The sequence below is a fragment of the Echinops telfairi genome, unplaced genomic scaffold, assembly GCF_000313985.2.
Source record: "Echinops telfairi isolate 266 unplaced genomic scaffold, ASM31398v2 ScPeMD7_12;HRSCAF=54, whole genome shotgun sequence".
Classification (NCBI taxonomy): domain Eukaryota; kingdom Metazoa; phylum Chordata; class Mammalia; order Afrosoricida; family Tenrecidae; genus Echinops; species Echinops telfairi.
The window spans coordinates 883,098-901,194 of record NW_022103909.1 but is presented as its reverse complement, the minus strand read 5'-3'; the positions used below and the strand labels follow the sequence as shown (position 1 = coordinate 901,194).

At 55.9% G+C, this 18,097-nt stretch overlaps 2 protein-coding genes across 2 annotated transcripts in view; both read right to left on the bottom strand.

Annotated features, from left to right (window-relative positions):
- LOC101657334 (keratin, type II cytoskeletal 5-like) overlaps positions 1-9,714 on the bottom strand; it is a 10,709-nt gene extending 995 nt beyond the window's left edge. The window contains exons 1-8 of the mRNA XM_004711359.2: positions 9,235-9,714; positions 7,095-7,303; positions 5,825-5,885; positions 5,044-5,139; positions 3,858-4,022; positions 2,658-2,783; positions 1,874-2,094; positions 1,236-1,270 (exon numbers count right to left, since the gene is read on the bottom strand). Of these exons, the coding sequence (XP_004711416.1) occupies positions 1,236-1,270; positions 1,874-2,094; positions 2,658-2,783; positions 3,858-4,022; positions 5,044-5,139; positions 5,825-5,885; positions 7,095-7,303; positions 9,235-9,714 (1,393 nt within the window). The remainder of the gene's footprint in view (positions 1-1,235; positions 1,271-1,873; positions 2,095-2,657; positions 2,784-3,857; positions 4,023-5,043; positions 5,140-5,824; positions 5,886-7,094; positions 7,304-9,234) is intronic.
- A 2,360-nt stretch (positions 9,715-12,074) lies between these two features.
- LOC101664366 (keratin, type II cytoskeletal 6A) overlaps positions 12,075-18,097 on the bottom strand; it is an 83,981-nt gene continuing 77,958 nt past the window's right edge. Inside the window, exons 7-10 of the mRNA XM_045287220.1 lie at positions 16,214-16,339; positions 15,850-16,070; positions 14,033-14,067; positions 12,075-12,313 (exon numbers count right to left, since the gene is read on the bottom strand). Of these exons, the coding sequence (XP_045143155.1) occupies positions 12,075-12,313; positions 14,033-14,067; positions 15,850-16,070; positions 16,214-16,339 (621 nt within the window). The remainder of the gene's footprint in view (positions 12,314-14,032; positions 14,068-15,849; positions 16,071-16,213; positions 16,340-18,097) is intronic.

The window sequence follows — 18,097 nt, the reverse complement described above, 5'->3', positions numbered from 1 at the left end:
CAGCAGCCGCGTGAGCGGCTACAGCCAGGCCAGCAGTTGGAAACCACATGCCACTCTGCGGGAGACAGACAAGGCTTTCTACTCCCGTAAAGAGTGACAGGCCGGAAGCCCACAGGGGCACTTGTCCCCCTGTGCTATGGGGTGATCTGAGTCTCCATTTGATGGGAGGGAGCTGTTTGTTTGATCTGGTCAGGCCCTCCTGGGGCCCCAGGGGTCTAACTGCCCTTGAGCAGAGATCCAGGAACAGAAGCATGGAGTCCTGGCCAAGGGAGGCCCACAGCCCACTTCACCTTGTGATGCCATTCTGTGGGATTAGCCCTCCCGGAAGAGTCCCTTCTGTGAGTTCAGACCCAGCCACTGCACCAGCTGCTCAGTTCATTGGTTTAAAATCTCAACGTAGGGATTTCGATGTCACGTGCTTAGTAGGCTATTGCTAAGTTGTGCTCTGTCTCAGTTCTTTCCTCTAACTGTGACCCTTTGGTCCCGGGACCTGGGGTGGAGTCACATCCCTGTGGGCCTGAGACTCCCCTGGGGCCACGCCTGCAGGTGGGGTGAATCATCTGCGGCCACCGAGGCGATCACCCGCCAGAGGGAGGAGAAAAGTCACCCTAATTTCCTACTCCAGAGAAGTTCTCTTGACCACACTGGCTGGGGCAGGACCCAAGGGGGTGGGCATCTCCACAGAGTCCCTTGTGGGTCTCAGCAATCATTGCGTCGACCCCCGATTCCTGGAACCACCCGCTGCCTGTGCCTGCACCAGCCCGTGAGCAGTTGTGACGATGACCGTGGGGTTTACGTTTAAGATCCACCAGGCCTTCCCAGTGCGCCTTAGCGTCATAGCGGTCGCTACACATGGCTCCCCGGGCAGCTGGGAGGTGGCTGCCCATGAGAGGCTCGGGCTGGATCTTTCTCATGGACGGCAAAACGTTACCCTTGCAGGCTCAGCTGCATCCCAAAGGTCGGCCAGTCAGTTCCCCCAGGTGTGCTGAGAATTGAGGCTGACATCGACATCCAACAACCAGGCCTTAACACCCCGGGGAGCCCAGCCCAGAGAGGCTCATCATATGTCACCATGGACTCCATGGCAACAGGTTACAGAGCCCCCAGGAGGGTCTTCGTGACCCTCTGTGCTCCCACTTGGCTGTTCCCGAGCCAGCAAATCCTAGTGAGTGGTGCCATCGAGCCATTCCGCCCACCCCCCCTCCCGTTTCTGTCCTCCCAAGACGGCTACTCACAGATGTTCACAGGTCCGACGCCCTCGCCGGTGAGTCTGTTGCAAGTTGGGAGAGAAAGGGACACTCATTGCAGGCAGTTAGACAGCCCTGGTTCCTCGAATCCCCACCACTGTCAGCCCTGGTGCTTCTGGGGGTCAGGGCCAATGCTAAGGCTTTCATGCACGATTCTCATTCACCTCACCAGATTTAGAATGCTCGTGTGAATAGATGGTGGGAAACCTAGAAGCAGTCAAGTTAAAATACAGAGACCGACAGGCTGAGGGGCCCATGCTAGGCAGAGCAAGCCAGGTCGCTAGTTTAAAGCACATCCCTGGGAGCACATGCGCCCCTAGGGTGCATCTTGTCCCAAGTGTGATGTCATCTACGAAGGGGTAGCCAGAAATGACACCGATTAGGGCCTGCCGGGCAGCCATGGTCACCACTCCCAAGCCTGGGCTCTGGCCCCCTATCCTGAGGGTGGGGCTTTAACTCAAGGCCACATCTATGGGGGCAGCTGTGTGTGAGCCCAGTGTTAGGGATTTCTACCTTTGGGGCCTGGCATCATGCTCCCCCCACCACCACGTGGGCCCTGGGACACTGCTTTCTTGGTGCTCTGGGGGCCTCTGCTGGGGTTGGGGGACAGAGGTGCAAGCACGCACCGGCACTCCTCGCCCTCCAGCAGCTTGCGGTAGGTGGCGATCTCGATGTCCAGGGCCAGCTTCACGTTCATCAGCTCCTGGTACTCGCGTACCATCCGGGCCATGTCCTGCTTGGCCTTCTGCAGGGCCTCCTCCAGCTCGGCCAGCTTGTGCTTGGCGTCCTTGAGGGCCAGCTCCCCACGCTGTTCTGCGTCCGCAATGGCGGCCTGGAGTGCAGCACACTGCAAGGAGGAGGCAGGAGCGGGGGTCGGCCACAGAGGGTACTTACAGAGTGCCCTAGGTGCTGGGCACACCCCTGGGGGCCGGGGTGGGGGTGGGGGCTCCGGAGGTGGATTAAAGGCCAAAGAGTTGAGCCAGTGGCATGTTAAAAGTGAGCATGAAGCTCAATGATGGCAACACATGTACAAATGTGCTTGATACAACGGATGGATGTACGGATTGTGATAAGAGCTATAAGAGCCCCCAACAAAATGATTTTTTTAAAAAATCGAGCCTGGTTACACCTTGGAGACACCGCCTGGATGGAGCACTCAGGATCCTGAGCCCCTTAGTTGGGACGGATTTCTGTGGGCAATCAACATGTTTGTCGCTGTTGCCTCTAGGGACCGACTGTGGATGCTGACTCAGGAAGAATGCCCTGCAAGGCCCTGTCCGGATAGGGGACCACACAGTGACCATCCAGACCTGGCAGTCCTTGAGGATGGCTTCGCTCTGTGTGGGGAGGCGTGGCCAGGCCCGGTCTGCGGGGTCGTGGCCCGGGTGGGTCCTTCCTGCTCAGCCCTACCTGCTTCTTGAGGTTGTCAATCTCGGAGCGCAGCCTCTGGATCACGCGGTTCAGCTCGGAGATCTCCATCTTGGTGGTGCGGAGGTCGTCCCCGTGCTGGCCCGCGGACCGCTGCAGCTCTTCGTACTGGGAGAGACGCAGGTCTTGAATGAGGGACCCACCAGGCAGGAGGGGGCGGGGATGGTCAGGGCCGGGGAGAGGGGGCTGGGGCTCCCTGCGGCCCCATGGGCGTCTCCCTTCTTTCTGGAGCGTGGCGCTAACTCGAAGGCTCCGGGGAGATGACGGAAAGATTCTATCCCAGCAACTCACACACACGACCCCCTACACACACACACCTGCTTACACATCCCTGGGGCCCCTCATGCTGTGGCTTCTGCATCCATGCCTTCTCATTCTCTCCTGCTCCCCTGTCCCCCCGGGTAGGTAAAATGTCCCCATCACATCTTGAGCATAATCACACCGGCTCTGTCGCCCACAGGGAAGCAGCTCAGCTCCAAGGCACTTCTAGGCAGGCTTTGAAAGGCTGGCTGGAGACCACCTGCCGCCCACGCTCTCCCCGCAACCCTCACCCACGCCGAGGCCTGAGCAGCCTTCCTCTGTGACAGCGCCCCCCAGCTCCGACCCTCACTGTCCGCCTCCACAGCCCAGGCTGTGTGCACGCTTCCTCCCCATGTCCAGCCCCTCCTCCTCTCCCTCTACACCACGCCTCTCACACTGCCCATTATTCGCTGACTTTTCACCTCTCTGTTTTCCTGTCCTCCCTACCTCTCTCCATGCCCCCGGACTCCCCTGGGAATGCGCACTCTGTGGCCCAGGCCAGACCTCTCCCCGTGCTTCCTGGCCGCATTGGAAGCCCACCTTGGTCCCTCCTCGGGCAGCCATTGCTATCTCTCTTCTCTGGGTCACTTAGCTCGTCCGGGAGGCCAAGCCTCTCTCCACACCCCTCTGTCCTTCCCTGCTGGTCTTGGTGGCCATCTGCTACAGGCATTGGGGGCTTGTCCTCCTGCCAAGCATTTCTCTCTGTCCTCAGACTGCGCCCCCAGCTTCTAGTGGTGCACCAGTGGTGCACCTAGGCTGTACTCAGAGGGGAAGCTCCAAGTTCAACTTCGATCCCTTCCACCCCGATGGGCCAATGCTCTTGCCCTAATTGTCTTTGCAACTCTGGTCTTGCTGAGGATGCTTCAGTACCTGACCCCTCACCTTGGTCTGGTACCAGGACTCGGCCTCAGCCCGACTGCGGTTGGCGATGTCCTCGTATTGGGCCTTGACCTCAGAGATAATGCTGTCCAAGTCCAGGCAGCGGTTGTTGTCCATGGACAGCACCACGGACGTCTCAGAGATCTGGGCCTGCAGCTGAGCCAGCTCCTGAAACAGGCACCCGTGGGGGAGCTGAGAAGGGCGTGTGGTGCAAGCGGAGGACCTGTGACCTGCAGAGCAGATCCTGGCACTGTGGGCCAATAAAGACCCCAGGGTGGTCACTGAGCGTCCACCTTTACAGCCAATTCATCTCTCCAGGGCACAGGTCATGCCAACCAGAACTTTCTAGAACTAGTCGTCTGCCAAAGGAATGCACTTTGTTGTGGCCTGTCGGGTTCGTGATGCCTCATATGCTGAGAATCCTCTGCTCCTCACACCAAATAAAGTAATCCTCTGGGGAGAGGCAGGTGCCAAAGAAGGAGCCAGAAAGCTCTGTCTCTTCCCAAGACGGCTTCCCAACTTGGTGCCTCCCTGCTTCTTGGGGATGGGAAATGAAAATCTGTCCGACACAGCCGAATGGGCACCAGGCTGAAAAAGGCAGGCCTGGAGCTGTCCGGTGAGTCACGTAACACCTGAGTGTTAGAAGGGTTACCCTTGGCGCTACCCTCTGAGGGTCTTTGTGAAGATTGGACCCGTTAATGCAGGTATAAGATTGTTTTGTGAAACAGCAAGCCCATAATTAATTTCCGAATGATTACCTTCCAGAATCATCTAAAGCAGTGCCCCCTCCCCCCCCCACCACCAAAAATGTCATCTTGGACCAGCTACATCAATAGCACTTAGGACCTGGCGAGAAAGCCCAAATGTGTGCCTCACTTAGAACCAGGCAACCGGTCACTACTGGCCGAGGCCAGTGCATCTTGCTGCAGGTGCTCTAGGAAAAGGCCCAGGTAGATGCAGGCAGGACCAGAGGAGGGTGCTCTGGGAACCCATGTGTCTCCATGGCAGGAAGCTCTTTCTGTCCCAGACAACAGAACAATGTGCTGGGTCCAAATGGTCCCGGCTGGATTCCTCCCCTGCCCCAGGGACCCTCGCTTTCTCCCTTGGAGGGGAAGCAAACACCTGCCCCGAGAATTCCAACCCAGGAGCAGGGTGAGGAGCAGAGAGACCAGTTGACAGCCCTCCTCACCGCCTCGTAGAAAGCTCTCAGGAAGTTGATCTCGTCGGTCAGCGCGTCCACCTTGGCCTCCAGCTCCACCTTGTTCATGTAGGCAGCGTCCACGTCCTGGGGCACAGAACACACTGTTACCCTGAGTTTCACCCTTCCACATCCCTCCACTCAGGTGGTGAGTTAGGGGGTGAGGAGATTTCTTTATTCCCGGCAATGGAGTGGCACCTCAGTTGGAGCCATGGGTGAAGGTTTACTGCACCGTGGTGAGATCAACCCCTGTCCTGGGCTCTGGGGCCTCCACTGTCTCTGGGGAATCCAAGCCCCTCCTCCTCCCACTCTACAGCTTCCTCCCCTTCCTCCCCCTTGCCCCATTCTCTTCCTCAGCTTAGCTCCTTCTGCCCGTCCCCACGAAGCAGGACAGCCCAGAGCTCTGCAGAGTGACCCTGTCTTCTGACCCATCCTTCAAAGTCTAACCCAATGGAGACCTAGCTCAAGACAAAACCCACTTCTCTACCCATTTCTCTGACCAGGACCCCATGGGGTTGAGGGTTGGTATAAATTGATTCATAAGGGATCTTGGGTTTCTGGATCCCGGCTTACTACTGATGACTGGGGTAACCTGGGGCCACTTACTTAACCCCCCCGAGCCTCAGTTTTTCTCACTTTTAAAGCAAAACGTGCTCCGGAGATCAGTAGTGGTTGCACGCCTTAGTCAGGCGCTGGGATCATGGCAGTCAATTCTGCTTAAGGGACTGCTGGGCCAGGGGCCAGGGGCCAGGGAAGGTCCCTCTCTCCTCACCTTCTTGAGCACCACAAACTCGTTCTCTGCAGCTGTGCGCCTATTGATTTCTTCTTCGTACCTATGGGCAGAATTGAGAGTCATCTGGTGTGAGGAAGAAGGGGGTGAGGTTGGGACATTGGGGGTGCAGTTGAGCAGGTCTGGGACATGCTTTACCAACGAGCACAGCTCTCCCGTTATAAACAACTCACCCCCAAGCCTCCTGTCACGAAGCCCATTCCAACTCACTGTGACCCTCTACAGCAGCGGTTCTCAACCTGTGGGTCGAACCCCTTTGGGGGTTGAACGACCCTTTCACAGAGGTTGCCTAAAACCATTGGAAAACACTTGTTTCAGAAGGTCTTAGGAACCGGGACTCTGCTCCTCTATCCGTTTGTCTCCAGGCGAGTCCACCCACATGCAGATACGCCCACATCCGAGTATACGGCGGGAAGACTATTACCCAGGCTCACCATGCTTTAAGACAAATTTCATTTACTTGTTATTAGAAATAACTATTTCCCAATAGATAATTACATATTGTTTTGTGATTCATCACTATGCTTTCATGATGTTCAAGTTGTAACCGTGAAAATACATCCTGCCTATCCGATATTTATATGGCAATTCATAACAGTAGCAAAATGACAGTAATGAAGGAGCAACGGCAATAATGTTATGAGGAACTGTATTAAAGGGTCGAAGCATCAGGAAGGTTGAGAATCACTGCTCTACAGGCTTCTGAGGCTGTGAATCTTTACAGGACTAGACAGCCTTATCTTTTTCCTCTCAAGGAGCAGCTGGGTTTGACCCTCTGATCTTCTGGTTAGCTGCCCAGTGTTTACCCACAGAGTGCCACCAGAGCTGTTAAAAAACACTCTCCCACCCCTCTAATCCCCTTTCCAAAGACAACCAATCCCCCACCCCCCAAGGCACAGCCCCCATGACAGCAGTCCAACAGAACCAACCGCCCCTCGTTCTTCCTGCAGTTTCCTTTCCCATCTCTTGGGTCTTTACGGAGGCAGGTACCCATGCACGCTCCTCTTCTGAGCGTTGAAAAAGCTTTTGTGCTATTTTAATATCTTTCACGGTATTATCAAGAAGCCCAGTCCTACCCCAAACCTCCACATTCTTGGCCACCGTAGGGTCAATGCCGTTTCGGATGCCATGTCCTTGCCGTGTGTAGGCACTTATAGAGGGTACACGTTGCTTCTCCTCCTCCCTCCGACTGGCCTCCCTGAAGGGCCCGGGGTTGGGGCCTGGCTCTGGAGCAGCCTGAGCATCCACTTACTTGTTCTTGAAGTCCTCCACCACATCCTGCATGCTCTTCAGCTCTGTCTCCAGCCTGGTCCGCTCCCCACCCAGACCTTCCAGCTGACGCCTCAGGTTGTTGATGTAGGCTTCAAACATGGGCTCGATGTTGATCCTGGTGGTTTTCTGGTCCTGAAGGAGGCTCCATTTGGTCTCTAGGACCTTGTTCTGCTGCTCCAGGAACCGCACCTGCACCGGTCAGAGTTCAGAAAACATGAGGGCGTCCCAAAGGGTTCTGGGAAACAGGATCATCATCAATGCAGGGATCTCTGGCAGGACGTCCAAGTGACAGGCTCCTCCTCTTCCCCAACCTGGAAGGAGCCTGGGATGCAGAGAGCAAGCAAATGTTGGTGCAGTGGACTTGGGAGATGGGCGGTGGCCATGCTTAGAGGGGGGAGGGGCAGCAGGAGCCAGAGGGTCGGAACACCATTGGAAAGGCTCAGACTGGGCTGCTGCCTGGGATGTAGCTTCAGAAAAGAACACTCCAGCATGATGTGACTGGACACGTTTATTGTCTCATCAAGTAGTCAGCAGGTTCTGGATATAAAATCCAGTCTGCTCGCTTCTTTCTGACCTGGTTTCGCAGGGGAGCTGTGGGCCCAGCCCCGTTCAGGAAGTCTGGATTCAGCTGCCCACACACTCCGGGAATGCTAGAAGAGGTCACGTTGGAGTTTCAGTCGGAGGGTCTGGGGACAATCTCAGACACGTCCCTCACTAGCTGTGTGACCTTGAGCAAGTCCCGTCCTTTCTCTGCTTCTCAAGTCTGCTGGTCCTGCCTTGCTGATTGGAATGGTCGCTACTGCTGAGAGACACTCTTCGTTGTGAGTTAGGTGCAGGCTTACAGAGCAGATCGTCTGTTTTTTGTTCACTGACTCACCAGACCTCCCATCGTCTTGCCCGGTTTCCGTCGTGAACCCCTCCACCCCATCTCCCTCCAGTCAGATATTATCTTCCCCGCTACCCAGATGACATTGGTCTGTTCTCCGGCCTCTGATTTCTCCCTGCGTCTTTTGAGTTACGCTCATCTCCCCTTGGCAGGAGAAACAGCCCCGGGGAACAGGTAGAAGCTCTCCCTGGAACAAAGTCGCTGCATGGAGAACAGCTGGAATGGTTCGAGGTTGGACCAGCACCTCCCCCGACTTTGAAGATGGCAGCATGTGGACAGAGGCTTGTGACCGGTGAGCCGCAGGCCCCGGGTCTCCAGCCATCGGAGGAATGATGGACACGCAGGCTCCAAGTCCCCTCTCCCATCACACCCCCTCCATTCACATACTCCCCTTTGGGTGAACCAAGCAAAAGCAGGGGCTGCCTGGTTCCCTTCACAGCCCGGCTTCCTTGGTTGGCAGCTCACCTCATATGCTGGGGAGGCTGGGGTGCGGTCAAGTTTAAGAATCACTACCTGCATGACATGGTGTGGCCTGTGAGATTTGCCAAGAGGCCCGAGAGTTCGTGTGTCCAACCCAACGGAGGTCTAGGTGTTGGGCGCTTCGTCCGGGGGGTTGGGTTGGGTTCAGCTGTTTGCCTCTTAACTTACCACTCTTTCTGTAGATTCCAGGGGTGGAGCCTAAATTACCCTGAGCCTTGAATTGCTTCTTCCCGGTCCCAAACAACCAATGCAGCTGTGCGGTAGTGGTAGTGGTAGTACAACCGGGAATGCTTCCCAGAGCTGGGGAAATGCTTGGGATGCCAGGCCCCCGCAGGAGGGGAGATAGGGGACTGAAGACACTGCTCTCGTCTTTACAGCAAGCAAAGTAGCCCATGCTTTGAGTGATCCCTGTCCTGTCCACCTAGTCTTTGCCGTCTCCAAACTGTATTCCCAGCTCCGAGCTCCTTTCAGGAGAAACTAGCTCCTATGAACAGGGAAGGAAAGAGGGGTCCTGACCCACAGCCATGAATTGAATTCACAACATTTCCCTTTCTTCATTCTCCCCTCCCCCAAACACATCCCCTTCCTCCATTTACTTTGAGGCCAAAGAATTAGTGCCTTTGTGTGGGGGTAGGGTGGGAGTGGGGTGTCCAATAGCTCAAGTCTGGGGATCGATCGATTTTCCTGCTCCATCCAGTGGGAAGATGACTCCCCCTCCCCCCATTCACAGGCGGACCAGCTGCCTGGCTCTCACCTTGTCGATGAAGGAGGCGAACTTGTTGTTGAGCGTCTTGATCTGCTCCTTCTCTTCCTTCCGTACCCGCTGCAGAGAGGGGTCGATCTCCAGGTGGAGGGGTGTCAGCAGACTCTGGTTGACTGTGACCTCCTGGATGCCCCCAGCCCCGGATGCCATCCCACCTCCATATCCATAGCTACTGCAGGCTCCCCCGACTCTGTACCCAATGCCCCCGAGACCCAGCCCATAGCCAGCGCCCCCACAGATGGCCCGGCCGGACCGGTAACCTCCTCCGACGGAGATTCTCTTACCAGCCCCCAGGGCATGGAGGCTCCTGGTCCCAAAGCCACCACCGAGGTTGCCCCCAAAACACTTCCCGCCCTGGGACACAGAGACGGAGCTAAAGCTGGTCCTGCAGCCCGGGAGGAGGTTGGCGGAGGAAGCGCTGAAATTCCGGGTGCCCCCTGACTTGATGGTGACGGAGGATCGCTGGGTCATGGTGGGAGCCGGTACCCGAGGGTCAGAAGAGTGAGGCTGTCCAGGGAATGAGGATCCTTCGAGGCTACCTTCCTCAAACCCTCCTGGGCTTTTATCCCTTTCAAGCACTGGGCTTGGCTGGAGAAGATCAAAGCCCACTTTGTTGAGTTCATCCCCATGGCATGTCTGGCCACGGTCCATCTTCCTGCCCCCTAATCGCCCTGGAGAACACCCTGCCCAGGGCAGGACCAGGCCTGGAGAAGACCGGGGTTCCTGAACCCCACCCCACCCCTGCCTTCCCAGGTTGTTGGTCTTGTGCCCCTGACACCACCATCACCACCTCTCACCTGCTCCTCCCCTCTCCTTCCCAGGTCTGGCCCCGGGAGCTTAAACACGCCACCACGCTCTTCCATCCTGGTCACTTAGAATCACAGCGACCATCACAATGCACCCAACGCGTGCCAGGCCATGTAGCGGGCACACCGCCTGAAGCATTGTTTCATTTAATTCCCACAATAGCCCTGTGAGTTTGGTGATAGAAATGCTAACCGTCACCAAGGTTTACTGAGCATCTACTGTGGGGAGGTGCTCCCAATGCCCCAGGTGGGTCCTTGAAAGGTTTATGCTTGACTGCTACTCTGAAGGTGGGTGGTTCGAGCCCACCCAGAGTGTGAGACTGCAGAAGAAAAGACCTGCCCACCCACCCCCACCCCACCCCCGATGCTAAGGGTTGTACAACTCTCCTTGATATGACTGAGCTGTCACGTCGGAGTGGCATGTGGATCGTGTCCCACTAAAACGGCTTGAAGAACTAAATCAAACAGTTTTACAGGAAGACAAGACACCCTCCCCCCCAGCAGTGCTACTCCTGGGGTCACCATGAGTTAGGACCTGCTGCCCCAAGGGGTCAATGATGTCACTGGGGTTGGGGGAGGCTGCTTTTCATCTGCACCCACCACCTTGGGCAGCTCTTATTGCAATTGAGGCTCAGGGCCAGTGCATGTTGGGGTAGTCATCAGAACACAGGTGGTCAGACTCCAGGTCACATGTTCTGAGCCACTGCAGGAGTCACAGGAGGGCACAGCAGGCTCTGCAGGAAGAGGCGACTTGTCCAAGGATCCCCCCAACTGGTGAGACTCCTGCCCCCAACCCCTCCTGTCTTGACCTGCCCTCCACAGTGGGGCTGGGGACACCTAACATGACCCTGACTGGCCTCCCCATCTGGCTACCTTCTCCCTCCCAACCATGCGCAACGCCAGCCCCTTGGTCTCACACGCATCTGTCTCTTCCTCATCCCTGGTGAGGTCCTTCCCTGGAAGCTTGTTTTCCACAGTTCCTTCAGTCCTGAGCTTGCGCCCGATTGCTGACCGCACCCCCTTCCTGGCCCACAACAATGGAGGCCCCTTTGGCTCAGGCCTGATGAGAGGGGTCCCAGGGGCTTGCAAACTCAGGAATGTGGGAGCTTGCAGGATGTCTCTCGCTGCCCTCTGCAATTATGGGCCTAAACAGCTGGCTTCTTGCTCTGTGCCAGCCTCGCCCCCAGGGCTGACTTTTAACTCCCGCTGCTGCTCCCTCCGTGTGGCCTGTTATTTCTCTGCTCTGCAAGTCTGAAGCTGCCAGGGAACAATTGAGCCCCTTTGCCGGGCGGAGGGCTGGGCTGCCCACCCTGAGTCAGTGTCCCCGGAACAGGCTGGCATAGGGAGGGACAGAGGTTGCCGAGGGAGAGGCTGGGCGGGGCTTCTGCCCAAGGGCCCGTGCTTCCCAAAGAGGGAGGAGCAGTGGGACTAATGGACACAGTCAAGCAGAGGCTGGCTGGCTAGCTGCCCTTCTTGTATTTCCCTGGGTTTCTGCGTGGGCTCTGAGGAGGTGAGGGGGCAGGTCAGATATGTTCTGAGCTCTCCTTGTTGTGACGCCCTGTCCTGGGGGAAGGCCAGGCCGAGGAGAATCGCTCCGTGTTCCACACTGTTCCAAACAGAGGGCTGGCGCCCAAACACATTACACATGCTTTTTAATAGACACATTCCAGGGAGGGGACAGAGGGAGCACTCCCTCCCAGGAGGCAGCTTATAAACACCGCGAGACAGTCCGGCTGATGGCACTGCGTCCAGTGGCCCTTGTCTCCACATCTGGAGGAGGGTGGGCCTGAGGGAGTCGTTGCCAGACGGTCTTGCCTGGTTGCAAGATCCGCTGATGTGACTCTTGCAAGAGAGAAGACATTGTGTGTCTAGAACAGAGAGGGGCCGTGGGTGTTCCTTAGGCTGGCGGGGGTGAAGAGACCAGGGAACGGGCTTGGCCGTCCGGAAGCACTGGCGGGCCTCTGAAGGAAAGAGGGGGGGAGGGTGCCGATGCCCAGGGCGCGGCGAGGCGGTGGGTGGCCGCACTCAGTGTTTGTAGCTCTTCCGGCTGGAGGATGTGGTGGAGACAAACTTGACACTGGAGCCGAGGCCCCCTAGGGCCCGGCCGCTGCAGGCACTGAGGCCAGGGCCCCCGAGCCCTGAGCCCAGGCTGTGCCCGCCGCTGGTGGTGAAAGAGTAGCCGCTGCTGCCACCAAGACCCAGGTTCCCACCTCCAAGGCCGCCACCACTGCCGTAGCCACTGGAAACAGTGTTGGTGACCACAGCTGCCGGGAGAGAGCAGACAGCGGTGTCAGGATCAAGGGCCAGAGAGCAGACACCAGGGAGTGTCAGGGCCTAGGCTCCGAAGTCCTTAGAATGGGGTGGGGGGTCTCATCAGGTAGCTGTGGGTTGTCTTCCAGTTTCCCCTCCCACTCAGTGAGCTCACCAACTTATGCCATTTGCCCCCGTGTCATACCACCGCCGGGCATTTTCCCAGGCTCAATGGTGTCTGCTGCTCAGCACTTTGGTCCCCTTGCTGGAGGGGGTCTCTCCTCCTGGAAGCTGTTCCAGCCCATCTGCTCTCCAGGCCCCCACATGACCCTACCCCCACTCTTCCCTGTGGCTTCCTCCTTCCCTCCCTCCTTCCCTGGCTCCCTTCCTCCTGTCTTCTCTAGGCTGGGCTCTGGAGTTCCCTTTCATTCTGGGGATTTTTGGGGGTGGGAGGCACCTGGGCTTTTTCCATCAGGTACCCAAACCCACAAGGGCTGAACCTCTGGATCTTTGGATAGACTAACGGATAGATCGAGCCCTGCCTGGTCCATTCCTGTGGTCTCTCTCCACATGTTCTGTGCCGGAGGCAGAGCCAGCCATTGCCTTCAACGTTCTAGGACCTTACTTTGAGTTCACCAGAAGGAACATCAGAATTAAAAAGTGAACGCTTGTGTGTTTTTTCATCAAAAGGAAGCCTTGGCGGTGAACCTATCCAGTCCACAGATGAGGCCCGAGGGTCTTCTGGAACAACTAGACGCAGGCATCAGGGACGGAGACCAATTTGTGGTTCAGAGGGCTCTGCCTCCAGAAAGACCGCCCAATAGACCTCATGCTTGGATGACTCCTTTTCCATCCAGAAGCCCCAACTCACGTGGAGCGTGTTGGCTGGGAAAGGCATTTCTGTCGGCCTCGAGGCCAGCACTGACCCTGCTGGCACTGACCTACAGCAATTTGCTGGCCCTCAGCCCTGCCTCTTCCATCTTGGAGTTGCTGACACCCCCCACCCCCACCCCTGCTCTTGCCTCCTTTGATGGGGCCCCTGCCGCCTTGGAACCCTGGGGTGCTGTGACTATGAATTGGGCTGCCATCTGCATGGTTGGCAGTTTGAAGCCACCAGCAGCTTCTCTGGGAAAAGTCTGGGCTTTCTCCTTCCACGGTCAGTCTCCGAGAACCACAGGGGTCGCTGTGGCTCAGCCCTGACTCAAGGGCAGTGAAGTTTTTTATTAACTTGCTTCCTTGAAAAGCCATGCTGGCTCTCTGCAGTGGCACTCTGCAGAGGTGAGCCCAGCAGGGGGGCTTCTCCTTCATTCTTCTCTGGGGGGCAGTGCCTGGTCGGCCATGCTCCGTGTCCAGTCAGAAGGCTCCCTCCTTTGGCAACTCCTGTCTGCACCAAACGCTCCTCGCTGAGCTGGCCTTGGAAGCCCAGCAAGAAAGGCTTGGAACCCTGGGCGGTGGGAGGCCTGGTCCCTGGGTGTCTTGTAAACCCATGCAGGGCGATTGGATTAGGCAGACCTCCCCATGCCTGCTTCTGTCGTGTCCTCTCTCTTGCAAAGAGGTAAGAAACACTCCCTCCTCCTATAGCTCTCTCTTTTAATGGACTCGAAGCTTCGACCCTTCTCAAAAGGACCCTGTCTCTGGGGTCTCCTTGCATGCTTCTTGCTCCTCATCACCTCCCCAACCCCACCACCACCCACACGCTCTCCAAACGACCCACACAGGATTTTCATACTCACATATGTTAACGGGAGAAACGCCTTCTCCACTCAACCTGATGGGGAGGAGGGAGAAGAGGAGTCATTATCAGGCCGAGTAGATTAGGGGAATTTGAAATGGCATTTTGCTAATGGTCTCAGAACAACCTCCGTGCATTTTAAAAGGCGTTTGAATTCTTTTGCTGCAGCTGTAGTGCAGATTGAAGCTATTTAAGTACCAGTAGTAGCAAAAATAATAATCTAATGAATAAAATAGCACGGAGTTTGAGGGACATGGGAATTAAACCTGTCATCTCAGATGGCATTTTTGCATAAACTACTTAGACAGCTTAAGGCAATTAAAACTAACCATACACTGTCACCCATTGGAAACCTAGAGCTGGCCAAACATCCAGAAGGTTCCCCTCTCAACAATGGGCCACTGTCATGCACTGAGCCAGTACTGAGGTGATTATAGGTGTGGGGAGGGTGTCTGATTCAGAAAACAACAATAGCCATAATTAGTCTATTATTATCTTTGCTGCTTGAGAGCAATTTGGCCTGAGTATCTTGAGCACTTACCTGGCATTCGTCCATAAACACATACTTAGACTATTAAAAAGAACTAACATTGATCGAGTACCGGTTACTTAGATTATGTCACTTAGTCCTTTCAACAACCCGCCACCCCCTCACTGGCGTCCAGTGGATCCCCATTCACAGCCACCCCGTAGGACAGAGGAGAACTAAATGCCCCTGTGAGTTTCCAAGACTCTGAACTCTACTGGAACAGAAAGCCTCATCTTTCTCTGGAGGAGTGGCTGGTGGTTTGGAACTGCTGACCTTGCAGTTAGCTGCCCAACTCGTACCCCATTATGCCACCAGGGCTCCTTACAACCCCATGTGATAGGTACTATTTGCTCAATTTTTGAGATGGAGAAATCAGAGCTCAGAGCGGTCATCCCGCTTGCTCACAGGGACAAGACTAGGTTCGAAGCCAGCTTCATTTGATTCCAAGTCTGTGTCTTTGATCTCTAAACGGAAGATGGTTAACACACATCGAGCTCTTGTTTCGTGCCATTTTAAGAACCCTGGTAGCGTAGTAGTTATGAGTTGGGGTGCTAACAGCAGGGTGAGCAGTTCAAAACCAACAGCCACGTGGAGAGAGAAAGACCGGGCCATCGACTCCAGAAAAGAGTTTCCGCCTCAGAGACGCAGGGGCAGGACTACCCTGTCCTATAGCGTCACTGTGAGTCGGCATCGACTCCACTGCAGTGACTTTGGTCGATATTGGTTTGGGAGAGCTTCTGTGAATTTCAAGGTCTTTCACTTTTCCCACTATTGTGAACCTCCTTTTATAGAGAAGGTAAGTGATTTGCGTGCGGTTCTGCAGCTGGTAACTGGCAGAGCACACAGCTCATGCTGACCTTTGGGGATCCTGTGATCTAGCCTCCTCACACCATCACTGAAAAACGGATGTCCAGAGAGAGGGATACTGGCTTTCTTGGGTCAGGTAGCTAGTTAGAGGCAGAGCAATAAACTGGAAACTGGAGCAGTTTACTTTCAGCTTAGAGCCTTCTAGGCCCCTTTTCCAGACCTATCAGGTAACCGACTTTCTCCTTTGATAGATTGGACCACTGAGACACCATCAGATCCTAGATTTCTATACGGTGCCCATGCACTTCAAATACAGGGATTTGTAATGATTTACTGCCTCAGTATATCACACTCTTTGTCACCGCCCAGTTCGATCTGTACTTTTCTCCCCTTTCTTTCCTACAGAAGCCTCAGTGCCTGGGAAGGCCCCGCAGGGTGAGCTCAACTTGCTTTGAGGCTGGGGTTAGTGCACCTGCCCCCACCTGCACTCCTCGCCCTCCAGCAGCTTCCTGTAGGTGGCAATCTCCACGTCCAGGGCCAGCTTGACGTTCATCAGCTCCTGGTACTCCCGCAGCAGCCGGGCCATGTCCTGCTTGGCCTTCTGCAGGGCGTCCTCCAGCTCCACCAGCTTGGCTCGGGCATCCTTGAGGGCCAGCTCCCCACGCTGCTCCGCATCGGCGATGGCTGTCTGCAGGTTGGCACACTGCAAGGGCAGGAGGCGGAGATGGGGCCCAACTGGGTGTTTCTCTGACCGTTCCCAGAGGTCTGGGGCTAAGCGCTATGCACGGAAGGCTGGCTCAGAAGGAGTGGGTGTGCGGCCAGCCCTTGGCTCGGCCAAAGCTTTACCTGCTTCTTGACGCTGTCGATCTCAGCTCTCAGCCGCTGGATCATCCGGTTCATCTCAGAGATCTCCTGCTTGGTGTTGCGAAGGTCGTCACCATGCCTGCCCGCCGTGACCTGCAGCTCCTCGTACTGAGAGAAGTAGAGTGGACTCAGTGGCTGAGTCAAACGCCCTGCGTGGTGCTCCCTGCTGTGCTCCCACAGCAGGCCATCCCCCAGCCCCTCCTTCACTGACTCCTAGTGATGCTCTGTGGATACCAGGATGAACAAAGTGGGCCCCCTGCCCCCTGAAGTTCACAGTTCATCGGGAGAGATGCACGAACCAGAGATGCATGGTCTTCCATCTGTAGTTCTAAATGGGGGAAACGAACGGGACCCTGGGAGAATGTGGAGGAACCTGGTCTAGATTTGGGGAGCTGTCTGGAGAGGGAAATACCTGAGCTGTGCTCTGCAGGATGGAAAGAACAGCTTAAGCAACAGGTGTTAGTGGAGGGAGTGATGGAGGTGGGGAAGTGGGGGGAACAAGGAGGAGGGACAGTCTGTGTGAAGACCCTGGCCAGGAAGGGTCCAGGTGAGTTCCAAGGAGAAAGTGACTTTGTCACTGTCCATGGGGAGCCCTTGGTTGGGTGGCACGTATCCCAACCATCAACAACCATGACTTTTGGTGGGCCTCCAAACCCCAGATCTGGGGAGAGGGAGAAGTAGCGCGGAGGATGTAGAAGACGCCTGGTCAAAGTCTGGGAGAAAGAATCCCTACCTTACTCCCCGCCTATTGGTGCTTCTCCAGGACTCCGCAGTACAGGAGAAATGCATGCGCCTGTCCCCTCCAGCTGAGGAAGGAGCCCTTGCTTGGACAAAGACCTGCCCCATTTTGTAAGTGCTGAATAGCACAGCTTCCTCTGCCCACACACACAATTCAAGGGCACAACAGCCACAACCACACCAGGAATTGTTTGGTGTTAATTTAAGCCACTCCCCCTTGGGGTGAAGGGTCCTGCCCCCCTTCTCACTGACAAGGGCCTGCTTCCGCAGTGTGGAGCCCAAACACCTGATGCCTCCCTTCTTCTCTGCCGCACTGCCGACCCAAAGGGACAAATACAATGGGTGGAGCAGTGGTTCTCCACCTTCCTCAGGCTGCGACCCTTTCACACAGCTCCTCATGGTGTGGTGACCCCCCAACCATAACATTATTTTCATTGCTGCTTCATCACTGTCATTTTGCTACTGTGATGAATTGCCATGTGAATATCTGATAGGCAGGATGTGTTTTCATTGTTACAAATGGAACATAATTAAAACATACTGATTAGTCACAAAATAATATGTAATTATATATTGTGAAATATTCATGTGTTTTCTGATGGTCTTAGGAGACCCCTGTGAAAGGGTCATTCGACCCCCAAAGGGGTTGCAACCCACAGGTTGAGAACCCCTGGGCTAGCGAAAGGCAAGGCAAAGGGGCTGCTTGTGGACAAGCAGCTGTCCTGTGAGGGGTCTGGATTTGGCAGAAAGCATCGTATCTGGCTGCACTCACCAGTCGACACCCCCTCCAGAGCCAGACCGCCCTCTGGCCAGCCGAGCCTTGGTTCAGTAACTCTCCATGACCATCTCAAGTCCCTGGCTCTCTTGCTTGGCCAAGTGCCCAACCCGGCCTTCCGGCCCCACCGAGCTGCTTGCTCAGCATCCAGTACCTCGACCGCCTTAGCAACCTCCAGTCCCTCACTGCATCCAATGGAACTGGAATCCCACCTCTTCCTGGCATCTTTTGATTCTTGTTACTTTACCCCCTCCCGGGATTGCCCATCTGCTTCTTGCTTCCTCTGTCTGCAGTGTATTCACACACAACCCTGAAGCCCTGCTGGCCATGTAATCAGAGCTCAGTTAACACCC